The sequence below is a fragment of the Labeo rohita genome, chromosome 5, assembly GCF_022985175.1.
Source record: "Labeo rohita strain BAU-BD-2019 chromosome 5, IGBB_LRoh.1.0, whole genome shotgun sequence".
NCBI lineage: Eukaryota > Metazoa > Chordata > Actinopteri > Cypriniformes > Cyprinidae > Labeo > Labeo rohita.
Genome location: NC_066873.1, coordinates 36,306,895 through 36,326,112, shown reverse-complemented (window position 1 = coordinate 36,326,112; position 19,218 = coordinate 36,306,895). Strand labels below are relative to the sequence as shown.

At 38.0% G+C, this 19,218-nt stretch overlaps 1 protein-coding gene across 2 annotated transcripts in view; it reads right to left on the bottom strand.

The window, feature by feature from the left end:
* Positions 1-3,185: 3,185 nt before the first annotated feature.
* Positions 3,186-19,218, bottom strand: part of si:dkey-215k6.1 (transmembrane protein 132C) — a 245,291-nt gene continuing 229,258 nt past the window's right edge. For both annotated transcript variants that reach the window (XM_051110577.1, XM_051110578.1), the window contains 4 exons: positions 15,591-15,796; positions 13,675-13,948; positions 11,030-11,221; positions 3,186-7,429 (listed from right to left, as the gene is read on the bottom strand). In XM_051110577.1, the coding sequence (XP_050966534.1) occupies positions 6,233-7,429; positions 11,030-11,221; positions 13,675-13,948; positions 15,591-15,796 (1,869 nt within the window). In that variant the 3' untranslated portion in view covers positions 3,186-6,232. The remainder of the gene's footprint in view (positions 7,430-11,029; positions 11,222-13,674; positions 13,949-15,590; positions 15,797-19,218) is intronic.

The following is a 19,218-nucleotide window of genomic DNA, read 5'->3' as shown; positions in this document are numbered from 1 at the left end:
GAATTTTTCAGCATCATTACTCCAATATTCAGTGTCACATAATCCTTTAGAAGTCATTCTAATATACTGACTTATTTTCAGTGCTGGAAACACTTGTGTTGCTTAATATTTTTTGGAACGTGTGTTACTTTTTTCAGGATTCTTTGATGAATAAAAAGTTAAAAAGAACAGCATTTATTTAAAATAGAAATCTTTTCTAACAACATACACTACTGTTCAAAAGTTTGGGGTCAGTACATTTTTATTCTTTCTATTTTTTTAAAGAAATTAATACTTTTATTTATATAGCATAGATAAACATTGTTAGAAAAGATTTGTATTTTAAATAAATGCTGTCTTCTATTTAACTTGCTATTCAAAGAATCCTGAAAAAAGAATCATGAGTTCCAAAAAAAACATTTCAACATTGATTATTCTAATAATAAATCAACATATTAGAATGATTTCTAAGGGATCATGTGACACTTAAGACTAGAGTAACAGCTGATGAAAATCCAGCTTTGCATCACAGGAATAAATTATACAGAATATTAAAATGAAAGGCATTATTTTTTATTGTAATAACATTTTGTATTATTGTTTTTTTTTCTGTATTTTTGATCAAATAAATGCAGTATTGATGAGCATAAGAGACTTCTTTAAAAAAAATACTACAAGTCCTACTGTAAGTAAGTCTTTCTTACAAACTTATTATATATATTTAAACACACACACACACACACACACACACAATGGATGCAAAAGCCTCCAAGTGCTCCTATGTTTATGTACAGTTATTAGTTCAGTTATTTAACTTTAATGAAATGAAGAGAAGCTATTCAATTACATTAAAGTAAAATTACTGAACCTACACACTGGAGCTTGACAAAATGCTAATTTTAGAAGAAAGATTTTAACTGCACTTAGAGGCTTTTGCATCTGCACTCTTCATATATATTTCTATTTTATGTATGTTCTATACTTGGTAATGTCAGTGAACAACATATTTTGTACCCAAAATAATATAATATTCCGTGAAAGCCCCCTTGACTAAATGAATGACATCTATTTGGTAAAACAATGATAATACAGCCCTTACCTTTTCTCTGTGCTTCTAAAACAGCAGCATAATGACAGTTCCATCTTTTCTGAGAGGAGGAAAATGGGTCCATATTTCAAAAAATGACTTTGAAGTCCAAGTGGAAGATAGTGGGGTTCATTACAGAGTATTTTTGTGCCATCTTTTGTTGAAACAGTCCAAATACAATGTATACTGTGGTGTACATCTCACCAACATTTGCTGCAGATAAACTTTACCTTTTTGTACCTTGTGTTGATGCTATTACAAGGGCTAATGGTATGTCTGGTGTGCACCGTCCAAAACTTTAGTCATTTGTGAACATCAAAGGTGCTCCGGAATCACAGACTATACACAAATATATGACGAAATGGATTGAACCCTGCAGATATCATTTGCAACTTTAGTTGATATACAGCTACGGACGTTTTAAATAGATATATTATTGTGTTCAGCCTCTTTTTTTTTTTTTTTTTACCTTGAAATATCCGTTTCAAAATCAACAGCCGACTTGTAATGTGGCGTATGGCTTCAAGTTTAACTTCTTTCCCTCGGTCGCCAAGCGTTTGTTCTGGGAGTGTGTTAGCTTGATGTGCGACTGTCAAATACCGCGAAAAGGGCAGATTGCTTTACTGCAGCAACAAATGCACAGCTATCAACAATAATTACGGCAGTGTGGTATTTACGACAGTAAATTCCACCCACTTAACTGTAGGGGGCTCCGATTCGTAAAAATACACAAAACTACATACAGCTGATTAAAGGATAAGTTCCTTACCTGAACAAATATTTACACATCATTTACTCATCCGCTTGTCATCCAAGATGTTCATGTCTTTCTTTCTTCAGTTGTAAATAAATTATGTTTTCTGAGGAAAACATTTCAGGATTTTTCTCCATAATGTGGACTTAACTGGTCGTCCAAAATGCAGTTTAAATGCAGCTTCAAATGGCTCCCAGCCAAGGAAGAAGGGTCTTATCTAGCGAAACGATCGGTTATTTTCTTAAAAAAAAAAATGTATATACATTTTAACCTCAAACGTTCGTCTACTATGTCTAGGTCTGCCTTTTCCAGTTCAAGACAGTTAGGATATGTTGCAAAACTCCCATCTCATTTTCTCCCCCAACTTCAGAATCATTTTACCTTTTTTTGTAAGGCGTTTGACCTTCTTTGCATGTTCCCTTTGTAAACACTGGGTCGGTACTTCTGCAGCGATGTAGGACAATTTTGAAAGTGAGGAAGCAAATGAGATGGGTGTTTTTCGACATACCCCAAGAGTCTTGAACCGGAAAAAAAAAAAAAAAACTGTTTAGGCAGACCTAGACAAGACGAGCGTTTGAGGTTAAAAAGGATATAAATTGTCTTTTATTTTTTTGAAAATACTCTGCTGAAAAAAACAGCATATGCTGGTAGGTATGTTTTGGTGCTGGTTTAAGCTGGTCCTTTGCTGGTTTTTGCTGGTCATGTTGCTGGTCAAGGACCAGCATCCACCAGCAAAGGATCAGCATAAACCAGCTAAGGACCAGCATAAACCAGCTAAGGACCAGCTTAAACCAGCACCAAAACATACCTAACCAGCATCCCAGCATCAAAACATACCTACCAGCATATGCTTATGCATATGTTTTTTTCACCAGGGTAACCAATCGTTTTGCTAGATAAGTCCCTTCTTCCTCAGCTGGGATCACTTAGAGCCCTTTTAAGCTGCATTTAAACTGCATTTTGGATATTGGGGGGGCACCATAGAGGTCCACTATATGGAGAAAAATCCTGAAATGTTTTCCTCAAAAAACAGAATTTCTTTATGACCAAAGAAAGAAAGACATGAACGTCTTGGATGACAAGTGGGTAAGTAAATTATGTATATTTCATTATTTGTATCTTTGTTCTGGAAGTGAACTTTTCCTTTAAACACTAACCAGGAGTTAAACTGTATTATTTGGTCATTTTGGAGGTGGACAATTCTAAAATCTGGTGCAGGCTCTCTCTTGACAAATGATATGACAAAAATATCTATCTGGTTCTCCAGCAGCTGGCTAACAATAGAAAAGTTAATGGGTATTCTGGAAATGCTCTGAAACTAAAGGGAAACAAAAGAAACCAAAAATCCATGTCAGTAGTCAACATCTTTAATGACAAAGCATGTACACAATGAGGGTAATACTGAACAAATACCAGCAAAGGGACGTTAACGGATGTCGGTACTTGCGTAAAATGAGAACGTAGAGCGTTGCAGGTGTGTTACGTTATTCTTTCGGCTTTTAGAATTGTATATTTGTACAAAATCATGGTGTCTTCAGGTGCTCAAACGTATTTATATGAAAATATAGATTTGTATACATGGACACGAAGCAGTTTTATCAGACGAGTATGTTTATGTGAAAACATGGAATCATACAGCAGGATACGACATGGTTTATGAGAAAATGCACAGTATGAGCATTTAGGAATAGATTATCTGTAAAACACATCAGAATATCACTAAGCGAATGACTATGGAATAAAGATGAGTTTGTATTCTCCATCTTGAGTCATCAGACATTGTGACACAGCATCTAAGGCCTCGTGTGGATGGTGAACGAAGAGCGTTATTGTTACAATCCAGTAAATTATTCTGGTTGAAGTGGTGTCAGCAATGGCCTTGGCAAACGCATGAGCTCAACATCTCTCTCTCACATTCTATTATATGGTTTCTCCATAATTTACAGTCACTACTGACAATAAACTGGATAGTGCCTAAACCAAGAAACTTATTAAGAAAACAGTCGTTCTGCTGTACCGGGAGTCAAGGCCAGAACGAAATGAAACTTGATACAGTAAAAGTCAAACCAATCCCATGAGGAAACCTGGAAAACAAGACATCCTATCACTCCACCTTGGATAAAATGAGGTATGTATGTTTTATAAACGAAAAGAGATCAAAATCAACCCCCTCAACTTGCAGCTACTGGAAAGAAGTTGGTTTTTAGTCGCATACTGCTGTTGTCTCTTTAAGCATTTCGGTCAAATTAATGGATTTATACATTGCTTATGAGCTATTTTAATAGGGGAGAGCAGGTTTAAATGTAATAATAAATGCTCAATGCCCTTGCCTTTGCACAACAACGGATACTTTTATTAACAGACAGATAAAAAAGATAAAAGGTAAATTAAAGTTAAATATTAGTATATTAAAGTTACATATTAAAATTCCAATTCTGTTCTCACAACTAATGATGAAGCATTTCACTGTTAATAAATATTTTGTAATTATGCAGTTTTTTTTCAACCTCAAATTAAGATGCTGCATGGAAAATCTGTACTTAAAAAATTATTTAAAAAGGGAAAAAATGTAATTAAAAATGTTTAAAAAAAAAAATCTCTTAAACATTACTTTTTAATTACAATTAAATTTGCTCTCCCCTACTTCTAATATAGCTTTAAATAAATCAAATACCTTTAAAACAAACAGAAATAGCATATCAAAAGAAAAGACTGAAATTCCCCATGTAAACGGGGAATCTGATGTTTTGATAAAACCCATGACATGTCTTATATTAAAGCCTATCATTTTTATTCCTCCTGAAATCAGATTTGAACATAGAATATGAAACACTCAGATGACCTCATGACTGTGTGTCAATTGTGAAAACGTAGGCAACAGCCTCCTTGCAGTGTCCACAAGAAATGTTGAATCATTTTATTTACATCCTATCTCATATTACACTTACAAATAAATATTGCATTCTTACAATCTACATTTCAATTCTACCACTGTTCATCTGTGAGCGTATTTTCACCTGAGCTTTCAAATAGAGAAGGTTTCCACATCTGTCCTTCCCTACAACTCTTCAGTAATATAAACAACAAAGATTCAAGGAGCCGGGTAAACGCTGGGGTTAGTGAGGCAGAAATATAAAGTTGCTTTAAAACCTATAGGACATGTAAAAACCATGGGCAGGTGCTCCGGCCATGTAAAAAGGGGGTAAACGATGTACATTTCGCCTCAATAAAAAGAGAAACATTCATACATTTACCGTACTGGAGAGTAATAGACCATATCTACTCTTGTATATTTTTCTATCACAGCAATCATATGGTTTTATAACAAACACAATTCAATTTTGTGGGCTTGTATTTCTACACGGTCCGTCTCATGTTCATCATCGCATCTTTAAACTGTCAGGTTGTATGTCTGGTTCAGTTGCTGTGTGGACAGTCAGACAGACTGGTCTCAGATCAGCTGAGAGCCGCTATATGCACTTTCTGTGTTATTCTTATTGTGCAAAAGAAGAAGTCAGCTTTTTTTTCCCACATTCACTTGATCAAATGAACAGTGCATGAGGAGTCTTTTTATTCTCATGTAGCTTTCATCACTGATGTCTTGTGTTTTTTCTCCCAGAGGAGAGATGGAGAGGGAGGACTGTTGTGTTTTGGTGTTTCTCGACTCCTTAAACAGTGTGTGTGTGCAGATACAGCTGGTACAGATTCCAGCCAGGGGGAATCCCACATGTCCTTGCACCCCAGCTCTCTTGGAATTCACACAGGAGGGACGGACAGTACAAAATGAGCGGTAAAAAACAAACACACACCTGGATCTGGAGCAGGCCCGGTGCTTTGAGGGCCTGTTTTGGTCTAGTTACATACTAATCTAAAAAAAAAAAAAAAGCCCAGAATTACCTCAAAAAATAAGATCTGTTGTATCCATCCAAAATTCTGACTTGTATGATTTGAATCCAAGTAAACCAAAACACTAAGTTACATTAGCGATAACAACTCCCGTTTATTGACTTCCATGGACTGTGATTTTCTGTACAGCTGTCAAATTTGTTTCCTTTCTTTCTTTCTCTTGCTGGTCTTGTTTGGGCTTGTTTATTCGGGGTGTCGGTAACTGGCGTTCTGTCCCTGTGCTAGCCAATTGGCAGCTTCTCACTCCGCGCCACCTGGACCGCTCGGCGGAGCCAATACGAATGTGCCAGTCTCTCTTCACCCGTTTCCCCATTTTGTAAATTTCCTACTTAACTCAAGACTCCCGAAAGATTTGATACCTTCCTACTCCCTCCTTGCATCCACTTTCAATTCTTTGATAATTCCTCCCTCCCTCTCTCCCTGCATTCCCCCCCACAGTGCAAAGGCATTTCTGGTGAGTTTTTGTGTCCGCCCTCTCGCTTTCCCTTTCATTCTCTTCCCAGCTCCTACAGATTGTCTTGAAGTCTCTCCATGTAGCTTCTGAGCTCAGCTGAATGTCCCAGGTCCATGTCTTGACAGACCCACTTAATGTCGTCTTCATTTCCAATAAGGATTGAGTTGGTGTACGGCCCACCTTCGTCTGGTAGTACAGTGGCGAAGGAAGTAAACTTGACCCTTTTGCGCTTGGCAGCGCTGGGGGAATTGTTAAGGGGCTCGACTTTTCCGCTAGGGTCGTTTCCTGAACAAGACCGTGGATCAGAGTGTACGTGGGAGATGCCACGTCCATGTGATGATCCGCTTTTCTGAACACCGCTCCCGTTGAGGAGGTACTTGCTTTCCTCGCACCCCTCGTTGCGATCTATCGCGGTCGTGCACTCATCGTTGTGTGCCAGTGGCCCATGTTCGCCGTGATGATCCATCAGGTCCGCTTCGTTACCGAGCCACACCCAGTCGTGGGCATGGTTCATGTTGCCCTGCTCCAGAACAGGAAGCTGTTTGTGGCGGTAGCGGAAGGCAAAACTGACACAGTTGATGAGGAAGACGAGGATAGCAAGGCAAAAGACTCCAAGCAGGGCATACATGCCAATTTCCAAGTCTGACAGACCTCTTGGAGCTTGAGTCAAGTCACTCTCCGCCGCTCCAGGTAGGTCCACCTGCGCAGGAAAACTGGTATAGTCCACAGGGTTGTTGTTTTGTCCCCCACCCTGCTTGTTGCCCCCGGAACGACTAGTCAGCGGAGTCTTTACGGTCGTGCTGACTTTCTTTAGGACAGACTCTTCTCGCTCTACTGCGGTGTTTGTGTATTTCCAGCTATCTCCTCCACTTGTTTTATCCGGTTCTAGAACCTTTTGTCTCTGTTCGTTTGTGCTGTTGTCCAGACTGTTCTCCTCATGAGTTCCACTCCTCTGCTCCAGGTCGTTCTGTCCAAACTTCACCTGTACACTTCCTATCCCCATCGCCAAAATGCTCTTCCTCTTGGATTTCTGGCAGGTCTCTGAGATCATCATCTCCACACGCAGTAGCGCCCCCTGTCCCTCACCTTCCGCCACTATAACAGGCCAGCGCTGCGAAGGTTCCTGATAGGTGGAGACCACGCTCTCATCCAGCGAGGTGATGGTTACAGTAAAATCTTTAGGGTCATAGATATCAAGAGGGGTCACAGAGCCATCGCTGTACTGAACCCATGCACTGATAATGGCTTCCTGTAATATAACAGAGAGGTGGTTAAAAATAGATGCGTGTTTTAAAGAATTCATTCACCTGTAGTGAAACTTCACTTATCATTTACTCACTCCAATGCTGTTTCAAACTCATATGACTTATGGAGAATTGTGCTCACTCTTTATTGAATGAATCATTCTTTCGAGTCATGTTTTCATTGATTTGGCAGATCCAGTTTACAAAACCACCTTGAATCTGGTTCTTGGTTCAATGATCCAATCACAGGTTAACAGGAAGTGGCTTCAGCAAACGTATATATAGTGCATGAGTCATAAGAGCTGCTTTTATAATGAGTTTTGCATCCTTTTTAAAGCCTCAGTATCCATTCATTGTAATTATATAGAAAAGCCTGACCAGTTTCCTCTTGTTAACCTCCACACAGTCAGTCAGTGAGTCAGTGAGCTAAATTTGAAAACCAAATCAGTCTGATTTGTGAACAAATCATTCAGGCTGTTTTTGGAACTAAAACCAAAGCATTTACAAGATATGACTCAAAAAAAATTATTCGCTCTGGAAAAAATGACTAGTACAGTTCTTGTCATATTTCTCCTTTTTGTGTTAAGGATTTAGAACGACATGTGTGAGTAAATGGAGACCAGATTTTCATTTTTGATATTCATTTTAAAATCAAAACCAAATTAGTTCAAAACATTCTCATTTATATAGCTACTGCATCATTGTCCTTGAAGAGACAAGGCGTATATACTGTATGCAGCACTGCATTGTAAAAACGAGAGTTTCTGCTTTGAAAATACGTGAATCAAAGCACAAACTACCTGTGATTGGAACTGAAATGACGTCTAATGGCAAGGCTGGCAAGATTTACCTTTAAAAAAAACTATATATATTTCAGAAATAAAGGAAGAGGCCATTAAGTTGCTGAAAACAATCAGCTTTTTTTTTGCATGACTTCCAAGAAGTCCTACAATGAAAAGAATACATTAATAATACAGAATGATACGTTTTTGGTACTCAGAATTCAAGATGGCAATATTATTTAACTTTTACTACTAAAACAAGGAATTGCTTTATTTCAATCATCGTAAACTACAGGGAAGCACTACTCAACATTATTAAAGGGCTGAAAACAGTTGCTTTAAAGGGATAGTTCACTCGAAAGTAAAATTTTGTCAGGTTTTACTCACCCATGTTGTTCTAGACCTGACTTTATTCGTGCTTCAAACAATTCAAACCTTGTATACAACCTAGTATACAATCACAATAATATCTGTAGCAGCACTTGCCAAACTGTGCAAATTAATTTTAGCTTATCTAAACAGAGTCGTATATAATTTAAGAAACACTAAAATACTAGGAAAGAGAGAGGTAATTATAGGATATGGATTGTAATTATATAGGATGTAGAAAGTGTGGAGTTAATCACAAATGCTCATGAGAATCAAAACGCAAACTCCAGATCAACTACGCTAGCGTCAAAAATAGTGTACAAGAACAGCCCCCAGATATGTGGCCACCTTGATTTTGGCAGCTTCTTCAAATTTTTCTTAATATCCGTAATTGCCAACAACTCCAAATGAGACTCTTGCAGTGTTTTCCCACCCACTCTCATTCACTCATAGTTAACCTTGGGCCTTGTGCGTGGGAAAACGCTGGCAGAAGCCAGGGAAAGCATTTCGATTTTTAGCAGAGCCGCTATTTTAGATACTTTAATCAGATGATTCCAAACAGCACTGTAGGGGGAAGTAGGATATTAGAGCTATTCACTTCTCAGTTATAATAACGCCTGCCAAAACGAACACTGGTGCCTCTGGTGAGGGCCATGGGTTAATAGAGCAAACACAGGCCAGAACATTTTGCAGAACGTGTTTGCATACTGGATTATTTCCGCAGTGGTATCTGTACTGTTGGCAGGGCAGACTGTGGATGGTTGATAGGTGTGCTTTACAATGCCTGGTTTAAAAAAGTTGCATGGTCAGGAAAGTATGTGAAAGATTGTTCTTTTCCCTGACTTTTTTTTGAATATTTTAGTCTCTACAATTCGTCTTTAAAATCTCTCACTCTCTCCTCAGCCACAGACTCTGAAAAAAAAACTCTCAACCAGGTAGCGTGAATAAAAATGTATTCTAAAGTGTCACAATATTAGTGCCTATTTCTTTAGAATAGGAATAGCTCTTAGTTTGTACTCCCAGCCTGTGGATGCTTTTGTTCATCAGCAAATTTCAGTAAAGCTGTTTTGAACATTTCAGCTTATTCAAAGTTTTTCAGCCAATGCTTTCAAAAAAAACAGGTCTTTTAAATTGAACCACTGATGTCACATGGACTAGATGCCTTTAAAATTTCTTTAGCCAATTGTCCTTGTCTTAATTTGTGTTCTGAAGATGAACTTCGGCTGCGTTTACACTAGTGCAATTTCGTTTTAAAACGCATAACTTTTGCTATGGTTACGCCTGTCGTTTACACTACTCTGGTGTTTTCGACCCTCGAAAACAAAGACTTCTGAAAACGCTTCAGACGCCATTTTAGTTTGAAATCTCTGGGGCTGCGTTTCAGTGTATATGGACCAAAACGGAGACTATTGAAAACGATGGCGTGGCTGCCCACATTCTCTCTGCGTATCCTTGATGACTGTGTAAACAATAACGTCATCCTCGTTGTGCCCATAGACATGTATAGGTAGATGCATCATTTGACCACTCCAAGCACGAAGACGCGTCTGCCATCTAAATAACGCTGTTTTAAAACGAAAACGCACTAGTGTAAACAGGGTCTCAGTCTTATGGGTTTGGAGCGATATAAGGGTGAGGGTGAGCAATAAAAGGTTCATGAAACCCCCTGTTTTAGCACTGGTTAGTTCTCAACACAGTTTTAAAAAATGCTGCAAAAGTGGGCATGGTGTGCTGTGGAGCGGAGGGGGAAGAGGGGAGAGAGTCAACTTCAGGTTCAGACGGTTCAGACAGTTTAATTTCGCTCCCATTGAGTTAACAACACAAATAAATGCATAGCCATTTGCATTCTGCACCGAAAACATATATATGAATGCGCTGTTGCACCTCTATTAACTTTTAAGGCTTATTTGGCACGTTTATAATCCTTTTGATGGATTGCTTCAAGAAATTGTAAAAAATGCTATCACAATCACTATATGAATAAAACGCGTTTGTGCTGAACTCTTACAAAGCAAACAAAAACAAACACTCCTCTTTTGATCAATGAACGTTTCTCTCAGTTAATATATGCAAGTCTGAAGTGTCTATCATAGCAAATCAACACACGCTGTCGTGAATAATTAGGCGAAGCGTCTTCTCATAGGATAAGAACACGCGGCCTCATGAATATTTATAAGACATTCACGCCTCATAGAAGTACTATAGTTCGTTGCCACGTCACAAACTGTGACGTCAACACAATGTTAATTTTAAACCCGGAAGATGAAAATAGTGCAAAAAAGCTCAAAATTAACCAGTTTTCTCCAACAATTAAAATGAACATTGTCATCTGATGCGCAACACCAAAATCTCAGAAAAAGTAGTCCAGGGTTATGAACCTTTAATGACAGAATTTTCATTTTTGGTTGAACTATCCCTTAAAGTTTTCTGTTGGTCATTTCACATGGCTCTCACCTGTTTGGGTGTGTGCAACAAGTCCTGAGCAGTGGTTGTGATGTAGAAGGCTCTGTTGTTGGTGGAACTGGGCTGCAGTGAGAGACTCAAAGAGCCCACTAGCTGAACTCCCAGATCAGTGATGGTCACTTTATCATCCACCACTGTGATGGTCTTCTCAGCCAGAATGGAGTCAGAAAAAGGCGATATCACCTGGGAAATATAACAGAAGATCCTCACATTGATCAGATAAATGCATGTCATGCTATCTATCATTTTTCTATCTATCTATCTATCTATCTATCTATCTATCTGCATGAAATTTGCTCAAGGCATTTTAAATAATTTACAGAAATATTTGAAAATCCTTTCCTGTCCCTGTTTTCATTATATAATATCTCCCGTCCTTATAACAGGCGAGGAGATGCAAACTGACGCTTTGCAATTGCTTTACTATGACAGACAAGCGGTATGACAGGTGTACAAAGAGATCTCAGAATCAACGTGTCATCGCCGAGCACCATATTCTGTTACCGTGGACACAAACTGTTGAGTGACACCACGTGGATTCCCGAGCTGAGGGGAGGGAAGGAAGAAAAAAACTAAAATGGCAGAAAATCAAAGGGGTGGCGGAAGCCTAAACGACAGGGAGAGAAACAACATGAAAAAAGGACTGGAGAGAATTCCACTCAAACTAACAACAAACTCAAAACCACATGCGAGGTCTTATATAACCAGCTCAAATTTGGACCAACATGTGAAACATGATAAAATGCAAATGGAGACAGACACGAAAACACACATGCAGAGGAAATGAACATAAACACGCAGGGGCCTCTTAGTCAACGGGTTTCTAACAGAACACTCGACTCTGGGGTAAGCATTCAACACAGCTGAGATTTTAACACCTGTAGGCAAACAAGCTTGTTATCACTCACATGCACTAACATCTTTGCAATGGGGGTGAATATTTTCGGTGTGTTTGACAAGGGAGGTGTTACTATCGCTCAGGTTCTTTTTTTATTTGTCACCGGTCTTTATTTGTGTGCCGACTTCATTTAAAACCGAGCTGCTCACCAAACAGATGCTGTCAAAAAAACTGGCTATGAATAAGTTAGAAATTTTGATTCCTAGGGAATGCATATACTGTACTGTACTGATAAAATGTACATCTTAAAAGCAATGTAAAAAGCTTTGTAAAAAATGTGTCTGCAAGATGTATAAAAGCAGACACATATGCTTTGTATGTTATAGATAGATGATAGATTTGTTATGTTGCAGCCTTATGTTAAAGTCCGTACTTCCCCCATATCAATCTACACTCCATACACCATAACGGCAAAGCAAAAAACAGGTTTGTAACAACTTTTCTGGGACACTTGAAATTTAGCTCAGGAGCACTCATATCGCTTATAGATGTTACTACACTTCGAGTGGAGTTAAACTGTGGCAAATTCATTTGAATGTGTATAATTTGGAAAGGCACACACCTCTCAAAAATGGTGACAGCTGAAAATGCATATCAGAGCAAAAACTGCAAAAGAGTCCTGAGGTCAAAATAACTGCCTGAAGAGCTCAGATGCTTGCATCAAGACACAGATCTGGGGAAAAAAATCTTCACAGAAGCATGTAGCCTCCATTATCCATTATGGAAGATGCTTGGAACAACTAGGACAATTCCTAGAGCTGGCCTCCTGGCCAAACTGAGCATTAGATAGAGAAGGGGCTTGGTTAGACTGGTGACCAAGAAGCTGATGGTCACTCTAGATGAGCTCCATTATCATATATGCAGATGCAAGAAACGTACAGAAGGACAAACATCACTGCAATACTCCAGTCTGGTCTTTATGGCGATGTGGCCAACTTAATCCTCTGCTTAGTGAAGACACATAAAACACACTTGGAATTTGCAAAAAAAGCACCTAAAGGACCCTCAGACTGTGAGAAACAAGAATCTCTGGTCTGATGAACCTTAGCTCCAAGCATAATGTTTGAAGGAAATCAAGAACTGCTCATCACCTGCAGAGTACCATCTTTAAAAGTAAAGTGTGCTGGTATCAGCCTCAAGCTGTGGGGCTGTTTTTCAGTGGCAGGGACTGAGGGACTCGTCAGAGTAGAAGAAAAGTTCACCAAAATTTTGAGACAGCCTTAATGAAAACCCAGTCCAGAGGATTCAAAACCTCAGACAGTACAATGATCCTAAACACAGAGCAAGAGTGGCTTATAGACAACTCTGTGAATGTCCTTGTGTGGCCCAGCCAGAGCCTTGGCTTGAATGCAAACAAATATTTCTAGAGAAACCTGAAAATGTCTGCCAGCCCCCATCCAAGCTAACAGAGCTTGAAAGGTGAAGAGGTGAGGCGAAGAAATGCAGTGCAAAGCTTGTCGCATCATACCCAAAAAGACTTGAGGCTGTAAAGGTGCTTCAACTAAGTACTAAGTTAAGGGTATGAATACTTACGCAATGTACTTATTTCAGTGTTTTATTTTTAATGAATTGCAAAGTTGTCACAAATCTGTTTTTTTTTTGCTTTGACATTATGGTGTATAGAGTGTAAATTGATTTGGAAAAAAAGCAGTTTAACATAAGGCTGCAGCATAACAAATGGTGAAAAAATAAAGGTGTATGAATACTTTCGCAAGGCACTATAGATATAGATATTTACCTGTATATTGGTGATGCCCGGGTCTCTTCCCACCAGCACCCTTCCATCAATTAGTCGTGCAATGCTTGTATCTTCCACTTTCAAGAAGTCCAGCACCATCTCTGTGATGTCGGCTGACCAATCGGAACCCAGCATGTGCACAAGCTCCCCACCAGGGCCAGTTGGCTCGGCTACGAAGTGTGTGAGAACACGCACCAGAGCGTACTGATACTGCAGGGCACAGCCTCTGCCCTTCCTCTCATCCTCCTCATCATCCTCACTGTCCCGCGTCGGCCTGGGCAACACAGAACAGGGATAAGATAAAAAAAAATTGAATCTACATATCGTATGCTGATAAAGTGGTGACATTATTTTGGCTTGTTATGTAATAAGCCCCTGAAGTACAAAGGCAGAAAGATTACAAAAAGCTACTGAAATGCCATTATGCATAATCAAAATATTCAATAATACAACACAAATGGGTTTATTTGGGGTTGTTTTCTAAGTTAAAATAATGAGATGCTAGTAATGAGATTCTAAGAAAGAATAATGAAATACATGATAATGATTATAATAATAATAAAATGCAAAGACAAAATCACAATACCATCTTGTGCTTTATGGTTTCCTTAGGGATAGTTTAGTCAAAAATGATAATTATATCATCAATTACTCAACCTCATGTTGTTCCAAACCTGTATGGCTTTCTTTCTAACAAGAAACTCAGAAAAGATGGGTCATGCAGGGTTTTTCCATAAAAGTGAACTGGGACAGGGGTTGTCAAGCTCCAAAAATGTGGACAAAAACAACATAAAAGTACCAGAATAGTAGCCCAAATGGCCTGTACGCTGTACGCCAGCTTTGTATGAGGGAATTTAAAGGTAACACTTTATTTTGATAGTACACTTCAGACATTCTACTAACAATAAGCAACCTTGCACTGCATGTCAACTAGTCATTAGAGTATTATTAGACTGTCTGCTTAATATCTCCTAACAGTCTTCTAAACTTTGCAAGTATATGTCAACTTATTCTACTAACCCTAAACATAACCTAACAGCCTAACACCTGCTCTGAGAGTTAGTAGACATGTAGTTGCAAATTAATGAAAATTAGTTGACATGTACTTGCAAAGGTACTTATAGTTAGTAGAATGTCTGAAGTGGACTATCAAAATAAAGTGTAACCTATTTTGGTTATTTTTTTTTTTTCGGAGAATTCACTCAATTGCTTTCACTATGTGGAAAAGAGCACTGTGGACATCTCCACAGGAGAAAGTCATACGGGTCATACGAGAGTGAGCAAATAATGATAGAAAACACATTTTTGCATGATTTATTTCTTCAAATGTTTTACTAAGGGGCAAAAAGAAAGCAATTATACACATCTTTGACAAAGCCAAGTTTGTGTTTCAATGCAGCTGGCTATCTGACTGATTAGAACTGAGGAAAAGTGTATGATCTCCAGCAATTATCCAATTTTCTTTTCTTTTTTTTTCTGGTCTGCATTTTTCAGTTTGGTTTTGTTTTGTTTTCCTTGCCTTGTCTTTTCTTCTCCCCCATTTTATTTCTCTCTCTGAAACTGTGATTACTTCAAATTTCCTGTTCACCTAGGGGGAAGCATTGCGTGGGGTGTAAGAGAGAGAGTGTGTGTGTGTGTGCGAATGTGGTTCCTGGTGGTAACAGTGGTTTTGTTGTTACAGGCAGAAAGACAGAAATTGGCCAAATTGAAAAATGGGCCCAGCAGACAGACTGAAGGCCAGCAAGCAGAATTGGGCTGTGAAAAAAACAGACATATATCCAAACACACACACATATACACGCACAGCGTATACCAATAAAATGAAAGGGATGGTTCTAGATCTCACACAATGTGTCCTTCTCCTCATGTCAGCTTACAAACACACATACGCTTTTTGCTGTCTCATACACACACACCTTTTGTTGGTGATGATGGGAACCCTCCATCCTTTGACTTGGCTGAGTTCGGCATCAGAGACGTCAATCTGGAGCGGTAGCCGTGGCACCCAGACGGTGAGCTCTAATTGGCTGGTCAAATAGAGGTAGGTAAAGTTCACTTGAAGAGAGATATGCCCATTCTTCTCTTTTCCGTTCACCAGCACCTCATCACAACTAAGAGACACCTGCAGTGCGAGAAAAAGAAAGGTGAAGTAGAGGTGGATCGAACAATTGTGATTGTTTTGTGGGTTTTGTAATGGCTGTGGCATTTGCTATGATTCTTCCCCTGCACTAGCCACAATTACACTCATCTGAAGAGAGACCACTTTTTTCACATAATTATGTGAAAACTGGGAATAACAGAGGAGTCTCTCCGTCTTTTTCCTCTTTTTTCTTTTTTTTTTTATTATCTGGACTTCATTTTCCCCTCATCTTTTCTCTATATTTTGCCCTCTTTACTCTCTGTCGTGATTAATGGTGGTCTGTATCCGCTGGACATTTATGACACTTTGATGGGCTGTCTGTGTGACGTTGTCATGGTGAACACAGCACCATCATTTTCTTTCCGGTAAATCACACACACACACACAAGAGCTCAAGCAGCGTGAAGCAGTCACATCTCACTATTATAGCTCAGGGTCACGGTGGGGGCAGACTGAAATTTGAAATGAATGCATGTGCGTCCACAGATCACGCAGGGCTCAAACTGCTCAAGCTTTTGTGGTTTTTTTGGGGCGCTTTTATTAAATAAGCATGCTCCATAGTGTACTTCCTGGTAATATTAATCACCTAATAATGAAAGCATGAGAGACAAACAGCTGAAGAAGAAATAAGAGCACTTAAGACAGATCTTCAGAGAAGACCAGACATAAAACAATACCAGTTCCAAGAACAATATAGAACCACTTTGAAAATGTAGGAAGAAATGTTTTTCTACTTTTGCAATGAATGAATGCATGTGCGTCCACAGATCATGCAGGGCTCAAACTGCTCAAACTTTTGTGGTTTGTTGGGCGCTTTTATTAAATAAACATGTTCCATAGTGTACTTCCTGGTAATATTAATCACCTAATAATGAAAGCATGAGGGACAAACAGCTGAAAAAGAAATAAGAGCACTTAAGACAGATCTTCAAAGAAGACCAGACATGTAACAATACCAGTTCCAAGTACAATTTAGAACCACCTTGAAAATGCAGGAAGAAATGTTTTTATGCTTTTGTAGATTTTTTTTTTTTACATTACATATTTAATGTTTAATCATGTTTACTTTCCATTTACTGTACTGTACTTTGATATCTGAAAAACCATTGCTTTGTTCAATATGTATATAATTGCTAACAGTTTACTGTTAACAACATGAAGCAATGATTACTTAATTGAGAAATACCTGAAGGCTACATGGTTACATTGCTACAGTATAACTTAATTTTATATTAAGATTCTGGAAGTTGTTCCTGTTTTTCCCCTTTTTCTTCTTTTCTCTACAGAAATTTTTCAATAAAGATTTGTAAGCCATGAACTAAAGTAATCAGCTTTGAACTGAATCATAACATTATAGAGTTTGATTTAAATCAAAAACATACTTGAAAATCTGTTATAAAGTCTGTACTTTATGAACCATTGTGAATGAAGTAATCAAATATTATGAATTGACAATTACGTAAGATTATTGAAAAATGAAGTGAGGTTTAATACCTTTTATCATAGATTGCAAGTCTGTCTTGAAAAGTTTACATGTATAAAATACATTTTCTGTGGAAAAAAATGGATGGAATGGAAGACTGCTGTGCTCTATAGCATATTCGTTTTAGTGATACTGGTATTGAGAATTGTGAAATTTCATCAATATTGGTATCAACAACTGAAAACTTATTTCTAATTCTAATTTTCCATTAGTGTTCATTTTATCACCTATTTTTATTTTAGTCTTATTCCTGTGTCATGTGTACTTTTTAGTTTGCCCTGTTTTTGTTTAGTCTAGTTTTAGTCAACTAAATGTCTGAGCATTTTTTTAATCAATGAAAATATATTTCAATGTTAAACTAATAATAAAAAAAATGTTTAGCTCAAAATTAAAATTGCAATAATTGTTGTCATTTGAGAATTTTATTATTATTATTTGTTAACATTTTAGGTTATGCACTTTCACCAATAACCACAAATCAATAGAATGTGGACTCAAACACATTATAGACATTCATTATAGGCTATTTAATATATAAATTAATATCAAAGACTTATTTATGCACTCTCTCTGTCTACATTATGAAAACTGCTAAAAACAAACAAACAAATATAACAGTGACATTCCTAATATAAATTCCAATAATTCCAAATTGCAGTAATGTTTCTCTATTAAAACAATAGCGGCTGAGCAAGTGCATTTATTCAGCAACCACAACTGCAAACAAAACAGTCAAGATCTCATGACTTATGCTGCATTCACGCCATATCGTAATTACCTAAATTTTGAGATGACAACGCGTGACGCTCTACTGGGAGCTGTTCACACCCTTCGACACAGACACGGAAATAAATGCATAAATGCATAAACATAGCGCATATTAATTCTGAGGTGGTCAGATGGTTACAAGTCGTAGCTCTCAGAAAGCTCCCAGTTCACAAGTTGTAATTACGAGTTCTACGAGGACGTGAACGCTTTTTACAAGTTGGTATCTCGTAATTACGATATGGCGTGAAGCACCTAGAACACAGATGTGCTGAATGACACTTTGTTTTAAGCCGAACATCTCACATATCGATCGCTAAACTTCAGCTTAATTGTTTGTCGTGTTTTCAGATCATCGCCGGCACTTCTGTAATGAAGAGCGAGTGTGTGCGCATGGTTGCCAGATTAAAAAAAATACGCAAAACACCAGACAGAAAATGTATCATTTTTAACAGAGAAGCTATCTGGCAACCACACACATTAAAGCTTACATAGTAGAGGCATGTACAGCAGTCTGAATATTCTGTCTCCTTTTTTCGATGAAAATAGAACGAGATTTTGGTATAATTTTTATTTTTATGAAATACATTTTAGACTTGTCTTTTAACATCAACGATACTGCATGTTGATATAGTTACAGTTATCAACTATTCACTTTAGTGTTATCTCTTATTAGTCATGGGAAAAAGCCACAAACATTTTCGTTAAAAAACACAAAGCTTTCGTTAACGAAATTAACACTATTTTACACCATACGTGTGGTATTTGAATGCACACTTTGACACTGAACCAAATTAACAGAGGCAAATTATTTTGAAAAAAAAAATGTCAAGAGGTCTGGGAATACTTGATCTGGGAGGCTGAGAACAAGAGAGAGAGAAAAAGATGGATTGAATTGCCATTCTAAACAGACAGTTAAACAAAGAACCTTTTAAAAGCAAGTCCAACTAAAATGAACCGTGATTCATTCAACACAGGCAATTAGAGTAAAAATATGAGATAAAATGTCATTCCATCAAAGTAAATGCACTGTCTCTCTCTCTCTCACACACACAAGCCCTGAGAGGATGTATAACAGAGCCCATGCTGTGCATGTTTTTTTTTATGAGACGTAATGTTCCGCCACACAATGATAGTTGATAAAGGCACCCTCCAG